Below are 24,905 nucleotides of genomic sequence, written 5' to 3' on the forward strand. Positions count from 1 at the left end.
GTCCAGGAAACAATGGAACAAATATCTTAGTAGTAAAATTCTGTGAGAGCTGCAGAAAATAATGTAATTAATTAATAATGAATGAATGAATTAGAAATGATTGGACATTTTAAGCTGAATCGTCACGTTTCGGTGCTTCTGTCTCAGCTCAGGTTCAGTAATCTGTGGCGGGTCCGACCCGGAGCTTCCCGTTACCTCTTTGTGGTCCTGCTCGTCTCCCAGGCGTTTGATCTTGGTGTAGTCGGCGGGGAGGTCCCAGCAGTCGGCGTCGCTCAGCTGGTAGCAGCGGCTGCTGAGCAGAGCCTGGCGCTGCGGCGACATGGGCTGCAGGGGCGTCAGCACGGTGCCGCTGCCCTCCGGCCCGCCGGGCTGACCCGCCACGTCCACGGCGCCGCTGTCGTCCAGGTCCCCGACCGGACTCTGGGACGAGAGCGGAGGTAAGGCGGCTGTAAGGCCTCGCCCCGCACCCGCACCCCCGCCCCGCTCCCACCGGCCCCCTGCTGGGCCCACCTGAGTCAGCAGGTCCTGGGGCTTCCCTCCCAGCGCGTGCGGCAGCTCCCGGCACCTGGTGGACAGGTTGAGGATGGCCGTGGCCGCCATGTGGGCCGCCTCCATGTCGTGGGTGTAGTCGAAGCTGCTCTTACTGCAGGTGCTGCTGGCGCTGCTGCCTCCCCCGCCGCCGCCTGCTCCTCCGCCGCCGCCTCCTCCACAGCTCAGGCTGCTGCTGCTGCTGGGAGCGTAGCTGCTGGTGGTGCTGCTGGCCGGGCTCGACGTCTTGCAGTAGCGCTTGGCTGCGGGGAAGCACACGCATGCGAGGGTTTGGACAGAAGCCTGAAGGTTCAGGAAATTCATTCTCATTCACTCTCCACAGAAGACACCTGCCTGTTGTCACACACACACGGGTTTAAAAACTAGTTCAGTTACTGAAAATGAGTCAGTGGTTTGTCAGACTGTGAGATCTCAGTCGAGGACAAACTGTGTTTTAAGCCGCAGAACGTGTGAAAGAGTCTCCAGACAAATGCACACATTCGTCGCTGGCCACTAGGATGCGTTCGCTGCATGCGTTCAGCCCCGAGGCCGCGTTCCGATGTCTGGCCTCCATATTTAACATTAACGAGGGGCAAAACATCAGCCCGTCTGCAAATGCAACGCCCTCGCTGAAAGCGTCGGCTGCGACGAGGGAGGAAGCGAAGGCAGAGCTGCGCCTGAATGCAGATGGAGCCGCTGTGGAGCGATGCTGATGGAGGCAGAGGAGGAAACGCAGGGAGGGAGTCGTGACGGTGGAGTCGAAACCTCCCTCCTGCCTGCTTTCACTAATGGCTTCCAGCCAAAGACAGAGCTCGCCTCCATTATCTCTCTCCTGTTTCACAATCCCTCCATCTGCACCTCCTCCCTCCCTCATCGCTCCATCCTCAGCGCAGAGGAACCAGGCTCTCAGCTCTGCATTTCCATAACGCGCTCTGCTTCCACTGCAGGAGACGAGGAAAACACCAGCGTTTCAGGGCTATAACAAAGAGAACGTAATGAGAGAGAGAGAGTGTGTGTGTGTGTGTGTGTGTGTGTGTGTGTGTGTGAGTGTGTGTGTGTGTGTGTGTGTTTCTGTGTGTGTGTGTGTCTGTGTGTGTGTGTTTCTGTGTGTGTGTGTGTGTGTGTGTGTGTGTGTGTGTGTGTGTGTGTGTGTGTGTGTGTGTGTGTGTGTATCTGTGTGTGTGTGTGTGTCTGTGCGTGTGTATCTGTGTATGTGTGTGTGCGTGTGTGCGCGCGTGCGTGTTTCTGTGTGTGTGTGTGTGTATCTGTGTGTGTGTGTGTGTGTGTCTGTGCGTGTGTATCTGTGTGTGTGTGTGTATCTGTGTGTGTGTGTGTGTCTGTGTGTGTGTTTCTGTGTGTGTGTGTGTGTGTGTCTGTGTGTGTGTGTTTCTGTGTGTGTGTGTGTGTGTGTGTGTGTCTGTGTGTGTGTGTTTCTGTGTGTGTGTGTGTGTGTGTGTGTGTGCGTCTGTGTGTGTGTGTGTGTGTGTGTTTCTGTGTGTGTGTGTGTGTGTGTGTGTGTGTCTGTGTCTGTGTGTGTCTGTGTGTGTGTGTGCGTGTGTATCTGTCTGTGTGTGTGTGTGTGCGCGTGCGTACGTTTTGTCGTCAAGTACAAAATGTTCTCTCTAGAACAGGGGACGGAACCCTGGCTCGTCTTATTCCGTCCTGTGACGATACGAGGCTGGTTCGAGCAGAACGTGGTGAATGTGAGGTCTGAGCGCCCCCTCACCGTCGTATCCTTTGGGGGAGGGGTCTCTCCCGTGGTGGGCCTTGGTGGGCGGCGGCCTCTTGGCGTAGGCGCCGTGCTGGCCGTCGAAGTCTGCGTAGTCGTAGCTGGTCTTGGAGTACTTCTCCAGCTCCTTGGCCAGGTTGGAGCGCGGGGTGCTGGTGGGAACGTTGTTCTTGTAGCCGTACTGAGGGATCTCGAGCTGCTTCACGAAGCACATGGGTCTGAACAAAGAGGAAGCGAAGCCCGGTGAGCACCTACCGCCGCGTGCCTGTGAGGCCCATCATGCGTATGCGGCTCCAGCACCGGCTCGGCCGGGCCGGGCCGGGCCGGGCCGGGCCGGGCCGCGGTACCTGAGCACCCGGTCCGACGTCTGGTTGGTTTTGCTGCTGCCGCTGTCGGTGGAGTGAGTCTTCTCGTGGACCTTCGCCATCTTCTCTGCGGCGGCGATGGGACAGCCGGACAGACTGCGGGGGAGGGAGGGGGAGACAACAGCGCTGACACACAAACACACACAGCATCTGGTTCCAGATACAGACACCAGCAGCTCACAATGAATTATAGATGTGAAACGGCCTAGTTTCTGCCACAGATCCGCCGGGTCTGACCCGGTAAGGCGCTGCTACAGGTGGGCGCTCACGGCCCACTGGTTCCACTGGTTCCACTGGTTCCTCTGAGGCCTGGGCCTCGTGTGACTGGTCAGTGCCAGGGCTGGATCAGAACCAGCGCTCCGGCCCGCGGACCACGGGCCCACTACTGTCTGACCAGTGAGCGCCTGCTCACTGACGGACTCAGCTGAAGGTGAGAAGCTGTGAAAGCAGCACGTGTCAAACAAAACACTTCCATTTAACCAAAGTGTCGTTTCACACCAACTCCCAAATACGAGCGTTCGCACCCTCCACCGCCACCGAGCGTCTCCCTTTGTTTCCACACTGAGCTACTGATCCTCGTCCAGTTATTGTTTCAGTGCAGTTATTCAGGATTTTACCCATTTTAGTTGACGGTGGACGGAATTTAAACGGTTTCCCTTCAGAGACACGAGGGTTTCGTGTATTTACAGAGTAGATTCCCGTTTTCGCTCCACTGCGGTTCCGCAGAATCCCTCAGCTCCCAGTTCACTCAGAAACCCAACACATCAGGTGTTGATTGCACTGAACTTTAGGTTGTGAAATACGGGAGCGAGCGATTCCAGGCATTTTCTAATTACTTCTCATAAAGACGGGCGCCGCGGTGATGCCTCCGGCTCATTGATTGGAAAAGGACGGTGGTGAGTGAGGAGTGTGTGACAGATCGGTGCTGATGCTGCTGCTATGGAGGTGTTTCCATGGCGACTGCCAGACATGAAAGCCGTGCGAGCTGCTAGCTAGCTGCAGCTAACTAGCTAGCGGTTGCTTTGTTTCCTCTCCCAGTGGAGCTGTGCTACATAACACACCCTGCAGCCACGTCTGAGCCAGGCGCCTGTGCGCGTCTGCCAGCGCACGCGTGCTGCTGTCTGCGAGCTCCTTGGAAGTGTGTGCATCGCACATGTGTGAGTCAGGGAGTGTGAATCCTAATCACTTTACATAATTTAAAAATATGTGCACGTGTGTTTTCGCTGCCTGTGTGTGATCTGCCTGTGAAGCAGCCGCTGTGACGCACACGCCCCTCGGTGCCAACTTTCAAAATTAAGCTTCTTTCCCACGCTCATCTGAACCCTGGAAGAGTTCCAGCGGTGTTGGTGGTGCTGGAGGCTGAGATCACTTCTCTGACATGTGTTGAAATGTGTCATTTTGAAACGGTGTGAGGACAATCACGGAGCCCAGCTGCTCAACAAATAGAACCTGGTGAAGTAGAAACGAGGCAGAGCTGCTAACGAGAGGTCAAATCTGCATTCATGGATTAAGTGGTGAGTGGAGTTTTGCTGCTTTAGTGACACTGAACCATAGAACATCACAAATCAACACAGACCCACGGGCAGCGGGCCGGCGCGCGGCGCTCGCTCGCTCGCTCACTCACCTGCGGTGCGAGTTCCTGTTGCTATTGACATGGCCCCGTCCAGAGCAGCCAGGAGTGGGGCACTTTAAAACATTTTCATACATGGCAAGGACTTTGACGGACAGGGAAAGATGAGAAAGACAGCGAGGGTTAGGAACAGAGGAGAGCACCGGCGTCCAGCTACGGCGGTTAGACATGCGAGCTGCAGCTGCGTGATGCACAAGCAGCCAGAGCACATTCAGTCCAGACGCTCACATCTGCCGTGTTCAACCCGGATCTTAAAGTCTCATTTTGTCAAGAAGTCCAAAGACAAAGACGTAGATGTGTATGATTGTTACCTGTGGTCTACTGATAAAAGCAGGCTGTGACGCTCACAGATGCTCTCATGCTTTGGAGCTGGTTTCACTGATTCTTCATGCTGTTCACATTACACCAGCAACACACACTAAAACAAGACATCAGGCAGGTGTGATGAGGAGGAACACGAACTAAAGGAACAGAGCACCACAGTCAACACGACCGACCTTCCATGGAGTTTAGCTCCTCTGACCAGTAAAACGCAGCTGCCACTCATGAATGAAAATACCTTCCACACACGACGACACAGATGTCATGCAGGACAGATGTGTGATGGTGGACGGCCGTCATGCCCAACGTTGTCCTGCTCCGCTGCCGCGCGACTCACCCAACAAGTCATTACGAGTCAGGAGGAAATCTGCACATCCAGTTTGGGATTTAGAAAGGCAGCGTGAACTGGAGCGATCCAGACACCAATTCAAATTTCCTGTGCCTCCAAATGTGTCTGAAATGACTTGTCAGATGGTTGCGTGAGTGGAAGGCTGCAGACGCCGGGCCGAGGGACCTACTCTCAGGCGGGACTCTGTCTTTGTGGGGGCACCCGGACAGGCTGCGGTGGTGCGGGTACAGGCCCGTCACGTGGCCGGTGCCGTCGCAGCCGGGCGTCGGACACTTGCTCTCCTTCTTCTCTGCCCTGGAGGAGTCTGGAAAAGCAGAGAGGAGGCGGTGCTGTGACACGGTCGCGACCAGGAGCCCAGAACTACACGGACCCTCACAGGAGGAAGCTTCGAGCCGGGTTAGCGGCGCCGGCTGACGCCCAGACACCTACAGAGGCGCCCGCTGCTAATGACGGAGGCCGTGGTCCGTCAGACGAGAGCACGGGCCGAGAACTGCACAGTGTCGCACTCAGAGAAATAGGGCGCAGATGAGATTTGCTCTGCTAACGGCCGTGCAGATTGCCATTACTCATGCCTGACAAGCTGGTCGTCTGATGTGCCCACACCGGCCTATTTTAACAACATAAGCTGCTGTCAGAGGAAAACCATGCCTCTGCAGAAAGACGGCGCTGGACCTGAATGCACAAAATGAAAGGCCATTATCTCAACAATGGGCTTTTAAGAAGCCCGCACTCATCCAGCCAAACAATGTGCACAGAAGTGTTGGAGAAAAAGACAATAAAGTTTGAGCTCTTTGCCGCTGCAGAGCTGCTGCCTCGGGCTGCTGCCGTACGGAGGGTTACAATAAGTCAGGCAGACAAGATAAGCCTCCTCCCCGCTGACCTGAGGTCAGATTTGGAGGATCTGCAGCTGCAGGTCAAATGGAAGTGAAGAGGTGACGTGGACTTGGCAGAATTCAGATGGAAACGCGATCTGATGGCGACGGTGAATGTATGAGTGCAGCCTCTGCGAGGTGAACGGGCTCAGCTGCTGCGGCTGCCGCTGATAAGCAGCGGAGCAGGAACCCACCTTTCGGGTAAAAGGCCCTCTTCAGGCCGTCGTGGTGCATCCTGGACTTGCGCTCCTCCGCCACGCTGCTGAGCCGCGGGCTGTGCTCGCCGTGGGAGCGGTGGTGGTGGTGGTGGTGGTGGTGGTCGCGGCGCGGCCCGCCGTGCTCCAGCGCCATGCGGTCCCTCATGACCTTGGCCCTCTCCGACTCCAGGGCGATGGCCTTCTCCAGCAGCGACAGGTTGCCCTTGGCCATGTCGAAGGTGTCGTCGGAGCGGTCGGACGCCACCGACGTGGTGTCCTCGTCGCCCTCCTGGCTGCAGCTGGTGGGGTACCCTCTGGAGGCGGGGCTCAGCTGCTCCTCCAGCTTCATCAGGTTCACCATGTCGGAGTAGCTGCGCTCCAGCGCGCGGGGCTCCTCGGGCGCGGCCGGCTGGACGCCGTCGTACCTGCTCAGGTGATGCTGCTCGGCGGCGCTCGGCAGCGCGTCGTGGGCGGCGTGGAGGACGGGCCGCTCCGGCGTCTGCGTCTCGCTCAGCTTTCGGGCCAGGTCGAAGCACTGGTTCCTCAGACACTCCAGGCTGCTCAGACACACCTCCTCCTCGCTCTCCTCCAGCACGGCGGCGTCGCCGTAGCCGTCCTCGGGCAGCACGGCGCCGTGGCCCTGCGCCAGCAGCTTGAGCGAGTCCACCGTCTCGCGGACCACGTCGCTGTCCAGGTCCACGCTCAGCGCGCCCTTCCGGCCGCCGCGCTCGCTGCCGTCGTCCTCGTCCTCGTCCTCGTCCTCGGCGCCGCTGTTGGAGGAGTTGCTGTTCATCTCGGACTCCGTCATGGCCTGGTAGGCCGCGTCCTCGGCGATCTTGCCCAGGTTGAGCAGCGACTTGGCCACCAGCTCGTCGTAGTTCTCGTACTCTTCTCCGGTGCCGGCGCCGCAGCTGTTGTTGTTGTTGTCGTCCTTCTGGATTGGAAGAAGCTTTGATTGTCCAGCGGCTTTGTAGTGGTTCTCCACTGTCAGACAGAGGACACAGAGTTTCACCGATCGACACAGGACCAGCAGCAGGTAACCACTCAAACATTAGCATGGCAGTTTGGCTCGTAAATTCCACTAAGCTTCCTGTAATCGACAGTGATGAACCCACGTTGGCCTCATATCTTCCTGAACACATTATCTGCTTCCCTCCCAGTCATGATCTGCTGTTTACTCTGCAGCTCCCTCTCTGAGCCTCTGCTGGTTTCGGGGACAGCGACAGTGAATGAGAGCAGAGAAATTGAAAAGGGAGGCGTGCGAGGTGCCATAAATATCCTCAGGAGGAGAAGCTGAGGCAGAGCTGAGGCGTTTGACACGTCCGCCGAGACAAGGAGCCAGAGCGGGGAGGGAGGGGGGGGCGGCTGGGACTTAATAACTCAGCAGAGCTCCTCTACCGATTATTAGTGAGGCGCTGTCAGAAGCGATTGAGGACGGGGGGGCGATCAAGGGAAATGTGATGGGAGGGAGCGCCAAGCATCTGGTCTAGCTGTGATTGGGCTCAGCAGCTCATCACCTCCTCCTCTGCAGACGGAGCTAAGTCGAGGCTGCTCCGAGCGGCCGCTGCCGCAGCGTTTATGGAGCCGCCTCCTCGGAAACATTAAACTTCACGGCTCCCGGGAGATTTCAGCGTCTGGCACCGAGCGAACCCAAAGCCCAACTGTGTGCAGAACCCAGAGCGGCAGGTTCTAGATACTCAGCACGAGGTGATTATGCAGATGATGAAGGGAACTCACCTTGCTGATGATTCTGCTCCTCCTCCTCTTGCTCGTCTTCTTCCTCCTCATCATCACCATCATCCACTTCTTCCTCCTCCTCCTCATCCATGCCCTCCTCCTCCTCCTCCTCCTCCACCCGCTCTTCCACCATCATCGTATCTGCCCTCCCCACCTCCTCTTCCTCCTCCTCATCGTCCTCTTCATCATCCCCTTGCTCCTCATTGTCCTCTGAGAACTCGTCCTCCACCTCCCCGTCCTCCTCGTCGCCCTCGCGCTCCTCGTCCTCGTCCTCCTCCACTACCTCGCCCTGCTCCTTCTCCACATCCCCCACCTCCATGGCTTCGTTCTCATAGCTGGCATAGACACGGGCGTCCTCCTCCTCCTCGCTGGGGCAGGACGCGAGGAAGCTTCTTCTCTTGGCAGCCGGCTCCAGTGGCTGTTTTTCCAGAGCCTTCCTCTTCTTGGCCAGCGGGCATCCGTAGACACTAAGACGAGACAGACACCATCAGTGGACATGTTCATGAGCCTAATGTATCAGCACAACAGTGTGATGTTAAGAAAGACAGTAGAAAGACAGGACATCAGCAGCACTAGAGCAACCAGCAGGACTGTAGAGGTCAAAGGTCGCAGAGCAGAGACTCCCTCTGCAGTGGAGGATTTTCATTAGCTCTCGCTGAGAAGAATCAGCCTCTAAAAAAACCAAAGCTTATTCAACCAGGGCCTCAATTACGCAAATCCCATAATAGTCATTAACTGTTGGGGAAATTCTGCTTTAATTGCTCCACAACAGCAAGCACAATTATACACGGCTTTAATGTGGATTTTAAGAAATCAATTAGTCCATTTCCATATGAAAGAGTGTATTCTGTGTTTGTAGGAGTCGGAGGAGCCGCCGCCGCGTCCGTCTGACGCTGGGAGAAGGAGCTGGAAACAGCAAGGACCACCGGCTTCACTCAGAAACAACGGAGAGCAGGAAATGATGGATCAGAAGGAATCAGCCAGTGCCAGGATAATGAAGATTATCTGCATCCGTCCATTCGCCTGTTTTGACAATGAACCAGTAGCAGGTTTGCAAAAATCAGTTATTCTGCTGTACGTCGCCAACAGAAGCCCTTTCAGTATAAAAGCACCAGGTTAGAAACCAGGCTCTTAGACCTGCGAGGCACTGAGCCATCAGTCGGTGTCCAACACTGCAGCAAACACACACACGCACGCTCACACAGTCACACGTACACACACTCGCACACACATAGTCTTACGCACATACACACACGCGCACACACACACACACACACACGCGCACACACATGCACACACACGCGCACATACACACACACGCACGCACACACACACACAGTCACACGTACACACACTCGCACACACATAGTCTTACGCACATACACACACGCGCACACACACACACATACACACACTAGCACGCTTGCTCACACACACATGCTCACACACACATGCTCACGCACACACACACACACACACAGTCACACACTGACACACACACACACGCACGCTCGCTCACACACACACACGCTCACACAAACACACACACACAGTCACACGCTGACACACACACACACACACACGCTTCACCCTAAATCATCTCCATCTCCACCGTGTAGGCTTTTAGGCTGTGTGTGTGTGTGTGTGTGTGTGTGTGTGTGTGTGTGTGTGTGTGTGTGTGTGTGTGTGTGTGTGTGTGTGTGTGTGTGTGACCTCGGCCACCTTGCTCCTCTCCCACCAATTAAAATTCCAGTGGTAATTAAAGCACATCAGAAACGAGGGAACGCTGCAGACAAGGGCGAGAGACTATGCATGGTAATTATGTGAATGGAGAGAGGGAGGAGGGGTTCACACATCACATCTCCCTTTCTTCTAAACTGATCTGCTGCAGTGTGATATGATGCATCACGACTGATACCATGTGTTCAATCGATCACATTCACAGACAAAAATGTGGAGGAAGCCGGAGATGAGATTATTTTTGAGGAGCTGATTCGTCGTTTAACGAGGACCCTAAATTGGACGGTTCATGTTTGGAATCAGATGACGGTGCCCAGCTCAGCCGGCTGAAAGTATCTCTCCATATATTTGCAGCATAAAATCACAGTGAAGCAAATCCTCAGTAAAGCTGCCAGTAATTAGCACTAAACGTCAGCTGGGTCCATTTTCTGAGCCGCTTCTCTTGGAGACTCTGACTCTTTTTTTGGGAGAGCTGTTTACAGAGCGTGACCGCCGGCCGCCGCGCTCTCTTCACGGACACCTGAAGTCCACTGGAGGCCACGCGGAGCAATCGTCTTGCAAGGGCACCCCCCGTTTACTGCCGTCTCACAAGGATCTTCGCTGTCCGTCGTCGATCACGCTGTCGTCTGTCGACACGGAGCCCAAGCACTAAATGCTGTGGACGCGTGGATCAGTTTGGCTCCAACAAAGACAGAACGAGCGTCTGCAGGCGGTTTAACTCGTCAGGTCACTTTCACCAGTCACTTAACCTAATCAGAGCCTCAACCTGTCTCGTTGCCATGGTTACCTGCCCTTTCTCATACTTTGAAGACATTTTCAAGCCAGAGCTTCACCTGAAGCCAACGCCCTCCGTCACTGCGCTCCGAGACATCCTTTTAAATTAGCAGAGCCACATCACTGTCGACTTCTTCATTACTGGAGATTGGCTGAATTACTGTGAATAAATATTTGATTTACAGGCGTTTGATATTTTAATATCCCATCTATAACACGTAACACTCTGTCAGCGAACAGAGCAGGAATACATCAGCTGCACAGTGATAATTGCATGTGGGTATGTGTGCTTAGGTGGGATCATTGCCCCTGGCAACGCCACATGCCGACACTCATCACCGTGGTGTCGGGGTGTGTGTGTGGGGGGGGGGTGCAGGAGGTGTATATTTATAAATATATGTATATATAAGAGATCGGGTGCTGGCATTAAAACGGAGAGGGGGGCGGTGTGGGCGATGCAATGTTCACATCCTATACTAGTGGTTGCCATGGGAGACAGGCTGCATCCCTCCTGGTCCTCGTACTGCAGCAACCGCACGGTGCTGTCGCCATGGTGACATCCTCCAGAGAGCGTGAGCCAGAGAGAGGCAGGGAGAGGTAAAGTGAAAGAGAGAGAGCGAGACAAAGAAAGGTAGGGGAGGAAGAAAGCAACACGGCAGAGAACGGGAGGAAAAAGTGACTTTGAACCCCCTCCCCCCTCCCCTCCAACTCATTCATTACCATGGGCAGCACCAACTGTGCTTCAAGAAGTTCTAGATCCCTGCAGGGTGACACTGGTCCCTCAAGCAGAAGCTTCGCTGCTTCAGTCAGGACTAGACAACAAAAGATGAAGCTGGAATTTTATAAGTGTCAACAACATCCCATAATAACCCCAGACACGCTGGATCAGCGTCCTGAAGCTCTAGTCTGCTCTGTTTTGTGTCACACAGAAGCAACACTCCAACTGGAGGAAGACAGAAGCACTGACTCGGTCCTGCTGGTTCATTGCTCTCTGACCGGTTCTGTCGACTCCAGTGTTCCCAGTCTCTTCTCTGCTTCCTGTGTTGAATCCTAAGCTGAATCCTCTCATCCCACCGCTCGTCTGCTGCGCTGCTAAGCCGACACGTGTGCTGCTCGTGGGGCTTTCAGACATGTTCAGCTACCTCCGTTACACGTTTAGGTCACTGTCACTAGGATGAAATCCTGCTCCCGGCCGTGGTTTCGCAGTAAATGTGAGCGGCTGCTGCCTGGTTCCGTTGAACCCGAAGCGCGTGGCGCGGTGGTGCTTAAACAGGAGGAGGAGCTGCAGCTATCTACCACCAGTCCTCACGCTACAGACCAAACCCAGCCTGTGAAGCAACAACACAACTCACACCCGCCGTCGGTGGGAAACCTCCCGTTGTCTAAGGTCTGACATTAGTCTGAGAATGAAGAAGAAGAAGGAGAAGAAGAAGACGAAGAAGAAGGATGAGACGACGGACAGACATTAGTCTGAGAATGAAGAAGAAGAAAAAGAAGAAGAAGAAGGAGACAAAGAAGAAGGAGACGACGGACAGACATTAGTCTGAGAATGAAGAAGAAGGAGAAGAAGAAAAAGACGAAGAAGAAAGAGACGACAGACAGACATTAGTCTGAGAATGAAGAAGAAGAAAAAGAAGAAGAAGAAGAAGGAGACAAAGAAGAAGAAGAAGGAGACGACGGACAGACATTAGTCTGAGAATGAAGAAGAAGATGAAGAAAAAGAAGAAGAAGAAGAAGGAGACGACGGACAGACATTTTTCTGAGAATGAAGAAGAAGAAGAAGGAGACAACGGACAGACATTTGTCTGAGAATGAGGAAGAAGAAGAAGAAAAAGAAGGAGACGACAGACAGACATTAGTCTGAGAATGAAGAAGAAGATGAAGAAAAAGAAGAAGAAGAAGAAGAAGGAGACAAAGAAGAAGAAGGAGACGACGGACAGACATTTTTCTGAGAATGAAGAAGAAGAAGAAGAAAAAGAAGAAGAAAGAGACAAAGAAGAAGAAGAAGAAGAAGGAGACAACGGACAGACATTTTTCTGAGAATGAAGAAGAAGAAGAAGAAAAAGAAGAAGAAGAAGAAAGAGACAAAGAAGAAGAAGAAGAAGAAGGAGACAAAGAAGAAGAAGAAGAAGAAGGAGACGACGGACAGACATTTTTCTGAGAATGAAGAAGAAGAAGAAGAAAAAGAAGAAGAAGAAGAAAGAGACAAAGAAGAAGAAGAAGAAGAAGGAGACAACGGACAGACATTAGTCTGAGAATGAAGAAGAAGAAGGAGAAGAAGAAGACGAAGAAGAAGGATGAGACGACGGACAGACATTAGTCTGAGAATGAAGAAGAAGAAGAAGAAAAGAAGAAGAAGAAGGAGACAAAGAAGAAGGAGACGACGGACAGACATTAGTCTGAGAATGAAGAAGAAAGAGAAGAAGAAAAAGACGAAGAAGAAAGAGACGACAGACAGACATTAGTCTGAGAATGAAGAAGAAGAAAAAGAAGAAGAAGAAGAAGGAGACAAAGAAGAAGAAGAAGGAGACGACGGACAGACATTAGTCTGAGAATGAAGAAGAAGATGAAGAAAAAGAAGAAGAAGAAGAAGGAGACGACGGACAGACATTTTTCTGAGAATGAAGAAGAAGAAGAAGGAGACAACGGACAGACATTTGTCTGAGAATGAGGAAGAAGAAGAAGAAAAAGAAGGAGACGACAGACAGACATTAGTCTGAGAATGAAGAAGAAGATGAAGAAAAAGAAGAAGAAGAAGAAGGAGACAAAGAAGAAGAAGGAGACGACGGACAGACATTTTTCTGAGAATGAAGAAGAAGAAGAAGAAAAAGAAGAAGAAGAAGAAAGAGACAAAGAAGAAGAAGAAGAAGAAGGAGACGACGGACAGACATTTTTCTGAGAATGAAGAAGAAGAAGAAGAAAAAGAAGAAGAAGAAGAAAGAGACAAAGAAGAAGAAGAAGAAGAAGAAGGAGACAACGGACAGACATTTGTCTGAGAATGAAGAAGAAGAAGAAAAAAAAGAAGAAGAAGGAGACGACGGACAGACATTTGTCTGAGAATGAAGAAGAAGAAGAAAAAGAAGAAGGAGAGACAGACGCAGACAATCAGAGCCTTGTGTACAGTGCAGTGATCAGCTGATGAGCAGCTGATTAGGTAATTCCGCTGTCTGCCCCCCACTGAGGAACCATCAGACGACCTACTTCTCCCTGCAGTAAATTGTCTGCTGACGTCTGCTGATGGTTCAGGTCTCCGTCCACGGCCTCGCTGTGGAAACGCGCTGAGCTTTCTGCTCCTTGTTCTCCCACAGACGTCGCGCCTCCTGCATATTCTCCTGGAGCTGTGATTTTGTGGTGGGCTTCGGCGCCGGCACTGACTGATTGAATTCTGACTGCCTTCTCCCGTTGCTGCGCCCTTCACAGCACCATCCGTCTGCTCTGGCAGCAATTCGCCATCCTGCCCGTCTCATTATCTTCTGTTTCCTCAGGCGTCAAGCCGCTGCTGTCCTGAGTCGTGCAACCTCTATATTCCAGCCTCCCACACACACGCACCAACCTCTAAACTGAAAACAATACCGTGGAGATGCTCCAAAATAACCTCAAAACATCCCAGCCAGCGCTTGGATTTAGTAATGGACGTTTAAATCTGCTTTTTACCTAAATAATGAACAATACTTCAATTTCATCCCTGTCTCACATACACACCCGACTGCTTCTCTATGAGCGCCGGGTTCCCTGGACCCGCGGCGCCGAGCGAGGAGCGGGCGGACATGTTGATCTGGTTCATCTGCACGCGGAGACGCTTGAAGCTGCAGCCTGAAGCCAGAACACGGCCTTTAAACGTGTTATAACGCGTGTTCTATACATCTGTTCTTCAGGTTCCTGTGAAGAACCTGAGCTCATGAACCTGTCTCCGTTCTTTATGTGAGCATCTATAATGAATTATGATCATATTAGCAGCAGCCGCCGTGACCTCTGGGGCTGTGACTGTTTCACACTGGTTTGGTCAAAATGAACAAAAACACAACTTCTGCAGAACATTATCATGACAATGAGCAGCGTCAGTGCGTGTGTGTGTCTCTACCTGCGGTGGCGCGCGTACTTCCCGCTAACATGGCCGCTGCCGTCGCAGCCCGGCGTGGGACAGCTGAGGAGGAAACACAGCGTGAGAACCTGCATGAGAGGAACCGGAGGCGGTGGGAGAACGGAGCCAGAGCATCAATTAATCCTAACATTCAGCTCCCATTCAGCTGCGTTCACCTTCAGCAGCAGGTTGAAGTGTTTGTGTCTGGCTTTTTGTGTGGCGGCTGCAGGCGGCAGCACAGCTCTCCAGAGCTCTGAGTCACTGCTGCAGCTTTCAGGCTGCTCTGCCCTGAAGACACGCAGACCATCAGCCAACGCACGCCGCTTGGCTCCACGAACTCCACCGCGACCCCCAACCCGGCACTGGAGAGCCCCCCCCCCCCCCAGCATCAGCATCAGCATCAGCGAGGCAGCGGAAGCACGAGCAGAGACAGAGGTGAGCAGCGCGAGCGCAGGGAGGAGGAGGAGGAGACAGAGAATATCACAAAAAGGAGAAAGACGAGCAAGAGAGGAGAACGAGACGAGGAGAACGGAATCAGACACGTGACGAGGAGCGAAGAGGAGCGGAGCAGCGAGGAGGAGGGAGGTGTTTCTTAAGGTGAGGAGCCTCATTAGTCAGCGCGCGCGGCGCTGCGTATTGATCTCAGCTCCGTGTTCCTGTGCAGTCAACACGACGCGGAACCTTTTTTGGCCGCGCTGAAATCCCCTCAATGCAGCGGCCTCAACCGTAAGCGGCGCCGGTAAACGGCGGACGCGTCCGCGGGGCTCGAGTCCCGGAGCAGCCGCGTTCCACTCCTCACACCTTCGGAAGCGGCTTTGGCCCACAGCGGAAACGGGAGCCGTTATTTACAGCGACGCGCTGACCCGGAACGGAAGGGTTCCGCCATAATGTGCTGCACAAACCAATATTTGTCAGTTTTACTAAATGAGATCCAGTGAGGCGCAGCCGCCAGCGCCGCTTCCCGCAGGCGCCGCAGCCCGAGCCGCGGCTGAACGCGCCTCCATCCGCCGCTCAGGCTCCAGGACGTCATCGACTTACAGGAGCACGCGCCTTTGTCACATCACACCACGCTCCAGTGTGTAACACTGCACTCCGCCACTCACGCAGTACACGAAGGCTCGGTGATGAGACGTACCTGAACAGCTCCTGCGTCACGGCCTCCACGGCAGCTGCAGACGGAAGCAACACCACGTTAGCGTCACCGAAGGTTAGAAACCGAACTACGAGTTCAAACAGGAGCTAGCCTTAGCATTAGCCTTAGCATTAGCTTCGATCTTAGAGCAGCGGAACCAGACACAAAGACAGAGACAAGGTCAAACCTCGGACTCCTTTGGATCGTGTTCGATGGTGTTTTTCAACTGCATTCACCTCCATCTGAAAAAAAACAAACATAACAACTGTAACAGCTGTAAAGTATAAACACATGGAAGTCGAATGTGTTACAACTGGAAGCTGATATCAACCATAAAGAGACTCACCAAACAAACCAGCTGCTTCTCAACCGTAACACAAACACTAACTATTACAACGGCGTCTCTGTCGGAACCAACCCACAGAACACACAACAGCTCAAACCCGTGTTCTCAAAACGAAGCAACTGTCATCGGAGTGACTGGGAACGATGGTTTGATCCAGTATCCAGCTCTCATCCATCCTCTGAACCGATACTAAGCAACCAAGTAGTCACTTAGCAACCACTGAGCTCAACTTAACAACGCCTTGGCCCTAAAACTCATTAGGATTTAAACCAGATTTAAAACCTACTGTAAGGTTCCACCTGACGCTTACTTCACTTCATTTGTGTCCACATAACGTCTGTCATAAGTAAAAGCTGCCATTTTTCCATTAGCGAAGCGGGGGCTGACACTGATGTGTAGCTTCGTCTCGTTTGCATCTCTAACCCTGGTTTTGTCCTGTCATTGTGAAGCCCAATGAACGCGTGCTGGGTCCCACCTGGTCAGAGCTCGGTTCTGCCTCGATCTGCTGCTGGTCTCGTCGTTGAAGAGTCTTGGTACCTGACGAAGCGCTCAGACGCCGTCCTCCAGAGTCATGATCTGCAGAGCACAAAACACTGAGTCCTGTTGGAACCATGACACAAGCATCACACATTATCTCTAAAATAAACCATTTGACATTTTCAGCACTCCAGTCACATTCCACAAACATTTATGAATGTGACATTTGACTCATTCAGTCAATTAGGTGAGATTTCATTGACTCATGGATAAAACCACCTCAGTAACCTGCAACTTAACCTGCAAATGATATGTAATGACAGTGAAAGCAAGGAAATCACTAGATATGAGCTTGGTTTTATTTTGAAAGGAACAGGAAGAAACTGCAGGTTAGTGGTACCATAATATCAAACTAGTTTAAGTGAGAGGATTTGAACTGAAAATAGAACAGGTCCATCTTAACACCTGAAGCAGGTAAGTCGCAGTGGGCGGAGCCTAAACTAGCAGTGAAAAAATAAAGAAAACAGAGTCTTTGCTTTGAGAAAAGTTCAAGGACACCACACAAAGAATAAAATCCACACTAATTTAAATGCGCTATAATAGTTTAAGGAGTAATTTCACACACGTTAGGTGAGTTCAGCTGCTGCTTTAGTGTCTGATGGGCATTTTCTCCAACTTCAAGCAGAAGTAATCACAGGAGCACATTAATGTAAACAGCAGCATAAAGGAGAACACGACAACAATGAAACAAGAGTTTAATGATGAAGACGCGTCCCCCTCAGCTGCAGTGCAGCTCGGGGGTGAAGCTTTGCGGCGTTAATATAAATGTAAATTGCGGACAGCCTCGGCTGAACTCGCAGCCATTATGTTCCCACAGCAAAGCGGTGGCGGGTGCATCTGAGGCCGCCACTCCAGCGGGCGCATCAAACGCAGCCTCCCTCCCTCGGCCCATTAAAAGCAGCCTCCACCTCCCTCGGATCTCTGCGGCTGAGTGGGCAGCTGCCTGCGTGAATGCACGGCGGCTGCGGCTGCGATGCCGCCATTGGAGCCCCGCGAGGACGTTTAGGCAGAGCCGCGGACGAGGTCCAACCTCGAGGGCCACAGCGGAACCGCGCGCAGCAGCAGCAGCGGTCCGGCCCGACGGCGGCGTGTGGCTGCTGCGTGCCGGAGTTGTGCCGCAAGAAGAGGAGCTTCCAGTTGTTTAGTATTCAGGCCCACGCGCTGCCTGTCTGGTAGCATATGATGCAGAGCTCCCCTTGTGCTGGGACACACACATCAATATACAGCCTTGTTTCCTCGCAGACGCGCTGAGGGTGAGGAGCGCCGACATCTAGACCGGACCCGGACCCGGTCCGGTTCTGACGCGGAGGGGAACGCATCGTTCTTCAGCTGTGTATCAGGTGATGATGAGGAGAATGAAAGCAGCTTTTCTAAATGTGGATGTCACAAGAGCTGCTGTAAAATTGGAGATGACACAAGCTTTGGGAAAAACATGGGAGCACAAAACGTGACGTTCAACCATCCGCAGCGTGTGGTTTTACACGGGGGATTTGGCCATGAATTAAAAAAGAAAATTATTTCAGAGCAGAGGTTTGTGGATTTGGCTTTCTATTAAGTGTAGGAGCAGCTCGCTAAGCTGGTTTTCATGAATGAATAACAACCAGGTGGTTAAAGATTACGTTCAAAGTCGATTCGCTGACTGACAGCTCGTAATTCAACAAGAACAACGACCCGAAAAAACCCAAAAATTATTCTTGGTCATGTGTCACAGCTCCCAAAAATATTCCAGTTTCAGGCCCGGAGAGTCGGCTGCACACACACAAACACAAACAGTCGCAGGCAAATGTTTGTGAGCCCGGATCAACACGCACAGCAGCACAGCAGCCGGAGAGGTGTGTGTTTGCAGCAGAGCCAGACAGCAGCTCAGAACTTTTATCAAGCCCAACAAACAGAAACACCTGGTGTGTGATGTGATGCTGCAGCGCACAAACCAAACAACACGACACAACCGAACCGAGACAGAGAGAGAGAGAGAGAAAAAGAGAGAGAGAGAGAGACATGGAATAAGAGAGAGAGAGACAGAATAAGAGAGCGAGAAACATGGAATAAGAGAGAGAGATGGAATAAGAGAGAGAGAGAGAGAGAGATGGAATCAGAGAGAGAGAGAGAGTGCGAGAAAGAGAGAGAGAGACATGGAATAAGAGAGAGAGAGAGATGGAATGAGAGAGAGAGAGAGAGAGACAGAATAAGAGAGCGAGAAACATGGAATAATAGGGGGGAGAGATGGAATGAAAGAGAGAGAGAGATACATGGAATAAGAGAGAGAGAGAGAGACATGGAATAAGACAGGGAGAGAGAGAGAGAGACATGGAATAAGAGACAGAAAGAGAGAGCACACGAGAGAGAGCGAGACAGACAGACAGGGAGACAGAGACGTAGACAGACAGACAGGGAGACAGAGACGTAGACAGACAGAGACGTAGACAGACAGACAGAGAGAGGTGCAGTGCCTCTGCTGCAGAGCTGCTATTGCATCAAGGCCCAGTCTGATATTCTGGACGTCAACCTCTCACGTGGACCAACAGGATCTGGTCTGAGATGCACTCACTGCTCGCTCCATTAGGAACCCGGTTCCCCTGAGGTTCCTTCATGGCGCCTGTGGGTGCAGGTTACCAGCATCAGTGGTGAGTGTGTGTTAGCATCTATCAGAGCTGCAGCCGCTGGTGTGGAGTCACCAGTGAAGCAGATGAGACCCAGTGGAGAACGACGTCTGTGAGTCCAAACGGACCGCGTGCAGCTGCTTTAAGGTGAGCGGCGCCGGCAGCTCTTTGCTGCTGTTCCTGAGTCCAAACGGACCACATGCAGCTGCTTTAAGGTGAGCGGCGCCGGCTCTTTGCTGCGGCTCAGTGCTGCAGTACTTCGTGAACTTTCTGGTGCAGACATTAAATTCAAAGCGGCAGCAGCTGCTCTCAGCGCGAAGGCCCCAACTCCTCCATGTACGTCGGCCTCCGTCCTGGTTTCCATGGAGACTGGCCTGATCCAGTGATTAGCTGCATCAATTAACCTCCGACCAATCGCGGCGCGAGCTGCAGACGGAGCAGCTGATCTGCAGATACACGTGTTGAGACGAGGCGCCTCCGCTGTTCTGGGATCAGAACGTCCGAGACAAGGCTGATCCCAGAACAGCGGAGTTCAGGCGCCTCGTCTCGGCCGTTCTGATCCCAGAACAGCAGAGTTCAGGCGCCTCGTCTCGGCCGCTCTGATCCCAGAACAGCAGAGTTCAGGCGCCTCGTCTCGGCCGCTCTGATCCCAGAACAGCGGAGTGCAGGCGTGAGCGCGTGCTCTCCGTGGGCCTTTCCCCACGTCCAGCTTTGCTCCGTTCACGTGGGAGGACTTCCACCGGACACGAACGGCGCCGGCCTCGTGGCCCGGCTCAGCGAGGACGTCCGTGGAGTCGGGTCAGTACTTCAGAGGAGAGAAGGTCCTCTTCAGGCCTCAGAGGAGCTTCACCTCGTGGCAGAACAGAGTGCTTCACTCAGTCTCACATTAAGCTCTTGACTTTGAATGATGACGAAAGCCAGACGCTCCCGTTTCAGGACGAGCCCGGTTCTGATTAGAGGTTAACGGCAGCGTCTCCTTCATTACGGCACAAGCAGCTGCTGCATAAATCTATCACACATCAGCTGCGGCTCCTTTGTTTCATGCTATTTTACCGGCTGGGTGTTCATCACTTGCTTCCAAAAGCTGAAGCCACATCATCAGGTCCGACTTAAATAACAGTTCTGCATCTGACTTCTGTTTGGAAATTCTTGGTCCTCAAATTCGGATTTGGGGGAAATTGCTCCTAAAATGAAACGTGTCAAATGAGCTTTTGCTGCCTTATATTTATACGGACTTCATCTTTCTGCTGTTTACAGTCAGAGCTTTAATTAGATGTAAAATGTCATTGATGCCAAAAATGAAATTAATTTCATTTCAAGACAAATGTCAGTGAATTCCGTTAATCATTCGCTTCTTAACCGAACTGGGTTTTTCACGCAGCAGATGCTGGCGCGGTCGCTCCTGGCCCTCCATCTCCCATCATTCACCTGTGTCAGTGCAGAGCAAGGGGGCGGGGCTGCGTGATTGACAGGCTGGAGCCGATGTGATCGGAGTGCGAAGCTTAAATTGTCTGTAACAAGCACACGAGGCAGGTTGTCAGTAGCAACGGGTCCACTATCGTTATTCCTGCCTCAATTAGTGTGTGTGTGTGTGTGTGTGTGTGTGTGTGTGTGTGTGTGTGTGTGTGTGTGTGTGTGTGTGTGTGTGTGTGTGTGTGTGTGTGTGTGAGATTCAAGCCGTTTGGGATCCAAAAATCCACATCTTTACTTCTGCCTTCATAAATTTCAGTTTTCACAGCAAACCGATGGCGAAACACATTTTCATTCATGTCTGCTTTTAATTGTGCGTCCACAGACAAACACCACCACCATCAGTCAACATCAGTCATATCAACGCAGCAGAAGACGAGCTGGAAGGTCAAAGGTCACAGCAGATGGAGCAAATTAAAACTGCTTCTCATTAAGCGCGGCTGCTTTGGATCCACAGACACCAGCTGTCGTTGCCACTCACACCAGTAACTTTACTCACAGGCGCCGCGTCCACAACAGGATCTTCCCCGGATGAATCACAGCGCGCCTCCTCCACTGACTCACTGACGCTCCAGAAGAGGCTCTGCACGACGCTCCGCTCCGCGTGCGACTCGTTCACCTCCATCGATCAGAAATAGATTCTCAGATTGATCCGCGTCTTGGCAGCCGCTCAGGTTTAATAACGCGCTGGCGGGCGGCGCCGACGGGTCCGATCAGCTGACCCTCCATCATGAGGCATTCATTGTCACGTTTTCTCAAACCCAAACGAAGCCGGGTACATAGGAAAACAGGAAAAGCAGCTCAGCTACTAACGAAGTTGTCGTGCAGAACCGGACCCGTTCCCACAGAGCGGCTCCAACCTGCAGGTGCACCAGGAGGATTTATCTGCGAGCAGCATGACCGGCCGACTGTAAGCTGAGCCGTGTTTAATATCCTCTGTCACACACAGGTGGTGCCGGGCTGCGCCGACCGCGGGCCTTTATTTTGTCCTGGAGTTATGAAGGACCGCGGACTCGGCGCCGTCTCCGCTGAGAGCGGACAGGAAATAAAGGAGTTTGGCTTTCATTACTTCTCAGCTGAGCTCTCCTGATGTCTGTGTTTACACAGAAAAACATCTGGGAGACGCTCCTCTCTGGCTCATGCAGAGCCATCGGACCGACAGAACCGGGGCCGACAGAACCAAGTCTAACAGAACCAGAGCTGACAGAACCAGGTCTAACAGAACCACAGTTGACAGAACCAGGTCCAGGTGTAACAGAACCAGAGCTGACAGAACCAGAGCTGACAGAACCAGAACCAGGTCTAACAGAACTGACAGAGCTGACAGAACCAGAACCAGGTGTAACAGAACCAGGGCCGACAGAACCAGGTGTAACAGAACCAGAGCTGACAGAACCAGAGCTGACAGAACCAGAACCAGGTCTAACAGAACTGACAGAGCTGACAGAACCAGAACCAGGTGTAACAGAACCGGGGCCGACAGAACCAGGTCTAACAGAACCAGAGCTGACAGAACCAGGGCCGACAGAACCAGGCTTGACAGAACCAGGTCTAACAGAACCAGAGCTGACAGAACCAGGTCCAGGTCTTACAGAACCAGAGCTGACAGAACTAGAGCCGACAGAACCAGAACCAGGGCCGACAGAACCAGGCTCAACAGAACATGGCTCAAGAGAACCAGAGCTAACAGAACCAGAGCCAACAGAATAAGGCTCAACCGGACCAGGGCCAACTAAAAGGGAACCAGGAACAACAGAACCAGAGCCAACAGAACCAGGGACAACAGAACCAAGAGGCCGATGGCACAAAGATGAGCTCCAGAACTTGTGCAGCACTGAGCTCCGTTTTAACAGATAGTGACCGTGACAGGAAGGAGCTGAAGTCCAGGTCACGTCCGCACCTTCAGAAACTCCCAAAGCCTCTTTCTCTCCTTAAATCGTGACATAAATATTATCTGTCAGATCAAAATGCTGCCTCTTCATCGCGGCCTCGCTCTGACTGTCGCTGCTGAATAGTCTCTGCCACCGGGGGCAGCGTCGAGTCCAACGACCCCCCACCAACAGCACAATGTCTTTATTTCTTAGAGCACTTGAAGCTTCGCTCCACGTAAACAGAACCGTAGGTTCTGGTGCTGACGCGTGAGGCCCAAACCAACGCTGCTGGATTCCACACGACGGACGAGCTAAAGCTAACGTTTCTATTAGAGCCTTTAGAATCATGCCATGACTTTATTCATGTCCATGAGCACAGGCAGCCACACAGCAGGGGGCCACCGGAGTCAAACCAGCAACCTACTGGTCAGTCTCATTTAGGATGAATATTCACATTATTATCACAAATATACTGAACTACGCTGGAACTTTACAGATTAAAATGTTTCAGCCCTGGAGTGAAATCACAAACTAATCAGCAGTAAACAGTGACTAAAGCTGCAGCTACGATGGTTGAATGATAAACCCACAAATGCATCTGTAATTATGAGACCCAATCCTTCTTTACTGATGCATTACTGTTACTTGTAAGAGTATGAGTGCAGCATTTAAATGAGGCAGATGGAGAATCGTCAACGAACATTCATTTGAATAGTAGCTTTTCCTATTTGTCTCTTACTTTATAGTTCACTGCTGCTTCACCAACATCTGTTTAAAGCAGACATTTAATCAGTTACATGTGAAAAGGAGAAGTGTTCCACCAATAATGATGCGCATCCTGAGAGACGCTGTGTATAATAAATACTCTGGTGAATGCAGATGGGATCAGTTTAATGGAAAAGGTGCCTAAGGTCGATGCAGATGCACTAATTAGCAGCACAGACACACTTGGCTGTGCTCAGTAACACATGACACCTATAGAAAGATCAAATCCAGCGCAGCGGGAGTTATGATGTAGCAGAGCGTCCATACATGCAGTGGAAGGAACAATACAGGCTCCACAGCACAGCAGCGATCAGTGGTGTCATGATAATGATGTGACTGTCATAATGGCACGAGGATGAACAGCATCAAAAGGTGGCATAAGGTCACCGCCGCTCGCCGGAGCCGCATCTCATGCAAAACTACACATAAGCCCTGAGACAACAAAGGTCCGGGAGGCAGTGACTCCAGCGGCACAGAGACGCGGCGTAATGACATAATAAAACAGAAAAATGCAATGAGGCTAATTAGGAGATTCAGCCTTAAAGCAACGGGAGCGTGAGTGACGCGTTACCGGAATAAAGGCGCATTGAGAGCCGCGCAGAGACGCTGTCAGAGCGTTCGGGGCTCATTACAGCATTATAATGAAAGACTGTCACCAAAACTGAGCCGCGAGACAACAGAGGCTGACGCACAGCGCGCAAACGGAGCGGCAGAGGCGCGTAAAAGGCGCATAAAGTGCGTCAAAGCCGCCACACAATGTTACAGAAGAAAGAAATGGAAACATACTGAAATGGCGAAGATGGAGACTCCTCTATCTGTCTCTTCTTCCTCCTCTCCTCTTCCTCTCTGCTCGAGAAGTCTGCAGCCTCCTTCGCTCACTCTCCCGCAGTCTCCGTCGAGGTCTCTCTACCAGCCTCTCTCTCTCTTTTGTCGCTGTGAAATCTGGCCATGCCTTCACTGGCGGAGAGCGCGATGGAGGAGGAGGAGGTGGAGGAGGGGAGGGGTGAAGAGGAGGAGGGGAGGGGGAGGGGGGCCAAGACAGACAGCAGGAGGGAGGAGAGGATGATGATGTTGAGGATGATGAAGGCGGTGGAGGGAGCAGCAGACACTGCAGCAGAAGAAGAAGACGGCGGGTTCACGCTTCCTCTGTATTTTTCCTCTTCCTCATCCCCCTTTTCCTCCTTTTCACTTTATTTCTCGAGGACGTGCACGCAAATGGCGGCGACGCGCCCGGTTCGACAAAGAGGCAGCGGGAGCGCGCACATGCAGGGTTTCAAGGATGACAATACATTCGCTACTCTGCCTCTCAACCCTCTCTCTCTCTGTCTCTGTCGCGTGCGCGCGCGCGCGCGTGTCCTCCTAGACTGAATCACGCAAACACGCGCAAGCACTAAATAATGAATAAAGGAAATGAATACATCCGTATTATCAGAGCACTTTTATTTGTGTGTGATCCTGCGCTATGTACGAACCTGCTGGTCTGGGATCAGAGTTGGGTTCGAACCTGGAACTGGCACCAGACAGTTGAGGGAGTTTGATGCAGCAGCTCCTTCACGTGGAGAAGGAAGCGGACTCCTGATTGGCTGAGGCTGCCGCCTGTCGCCCCCGGTGGCGCCTCTGCGGGCTCGCGCTGTTTCACGTCACATAGCTGGTTGTGGCCGGTGTCCTGTCTGTGACAGCACACACCTTCAGTCCCACCGTTTTGTGTGTTTTGGTTTATTTTGTGATCACTTCCTCTGCCTTTATTATGAAATGCCACCAACATAAGCGTTCCTCCTCTTCCTCCTCCTCTTCCTCTCGCTCCACTCGGCCCTTTTCGTCTGGGTTCTGCCTGGTTCTGTCCCTTTTGTCTGTGCTCTGA

General features: G+C 52.4%; 1 protein-coding gene across 10 annotated transcripts in view; it reads right to left on the reverse strand.

Annotated features, from left to right (window-relative positions):
* Positions 1–24,761, reverse strand: part of myt1la (myelin transcription factor 1-like, a) — a 32,648-nt gene extending 7,887 nt beyond the window's left edge. For 3 of the 10 annotated variants that reach the window (XM_029140376.3, XM_029140370.3, XM_029140373.3), the window contains exons 1-13: positions 23,831–24,254; positions 16,277–16,377; positions 15,643–15,697; positions 15,459–15,492; positions 14,324–14,386; positions 7,729–8,195; positions 5,989–6,975; positions 5,092–5,226; positions 4,247–4,337; positions 2,605–2,718; positions 2,255–2,475; positions 511–791; positions 196–420 (exon numbers count right to left, since the gene is read on the reverse strand). In XM_029140376.3, coding sequence (XP_028996209.1) covers positions 196–420; positions 511–791; positions 2,255–2,475; positions 2,605–2,718; positions 4,247–4,337; positions 5,092–5,226; positions 5,989–6,975; positions 7,729–8,195; positions 14,324–14,386; positions 15,459–15,492; positions 15,643–15,697 — 2,673 coding nt within the window. In that variant the 5' untranslated portion in view covers positions 16,277–16,377; positions 23,831–24,254. Of the gene's footprint in view, positions 1–195; positions 421–510; positions 792–2,254; positions 2,476–2,604; positions 2,719–4,246; positions 4,338–5,091; positions 5,227–5,988; positions 6,976–7,728; positions 8,196–14,323; positions 14,387–15,458; positions 15,493–15,642; positions 15,698–16,276; positions 16,395–23,830; positions 24,258–24,516 lie in introns of those variants that run through there. The other 7 variants (XM_029140372.3, XM_029140369.3, XM_055506307.1 and 4 more) reach the window with 6 other exon arrangements.
* Positions 24,762–24,905: the final 144 nt, after the last annotated feature.

The sequence above is a fragment of the Betta splendens genome, chromosome 24, assembly GCF_900634795.4.
Source record: "Betta splendens chromosome 24, fBetSpl5.4, whole genome shotgun sequence".
Taxonomy (NCBI): Eukaryota; Metazoa; Chordata; class Actinopteri; order Anabantiformes; family Osphronemidae; genus Betta; species Betta splendens.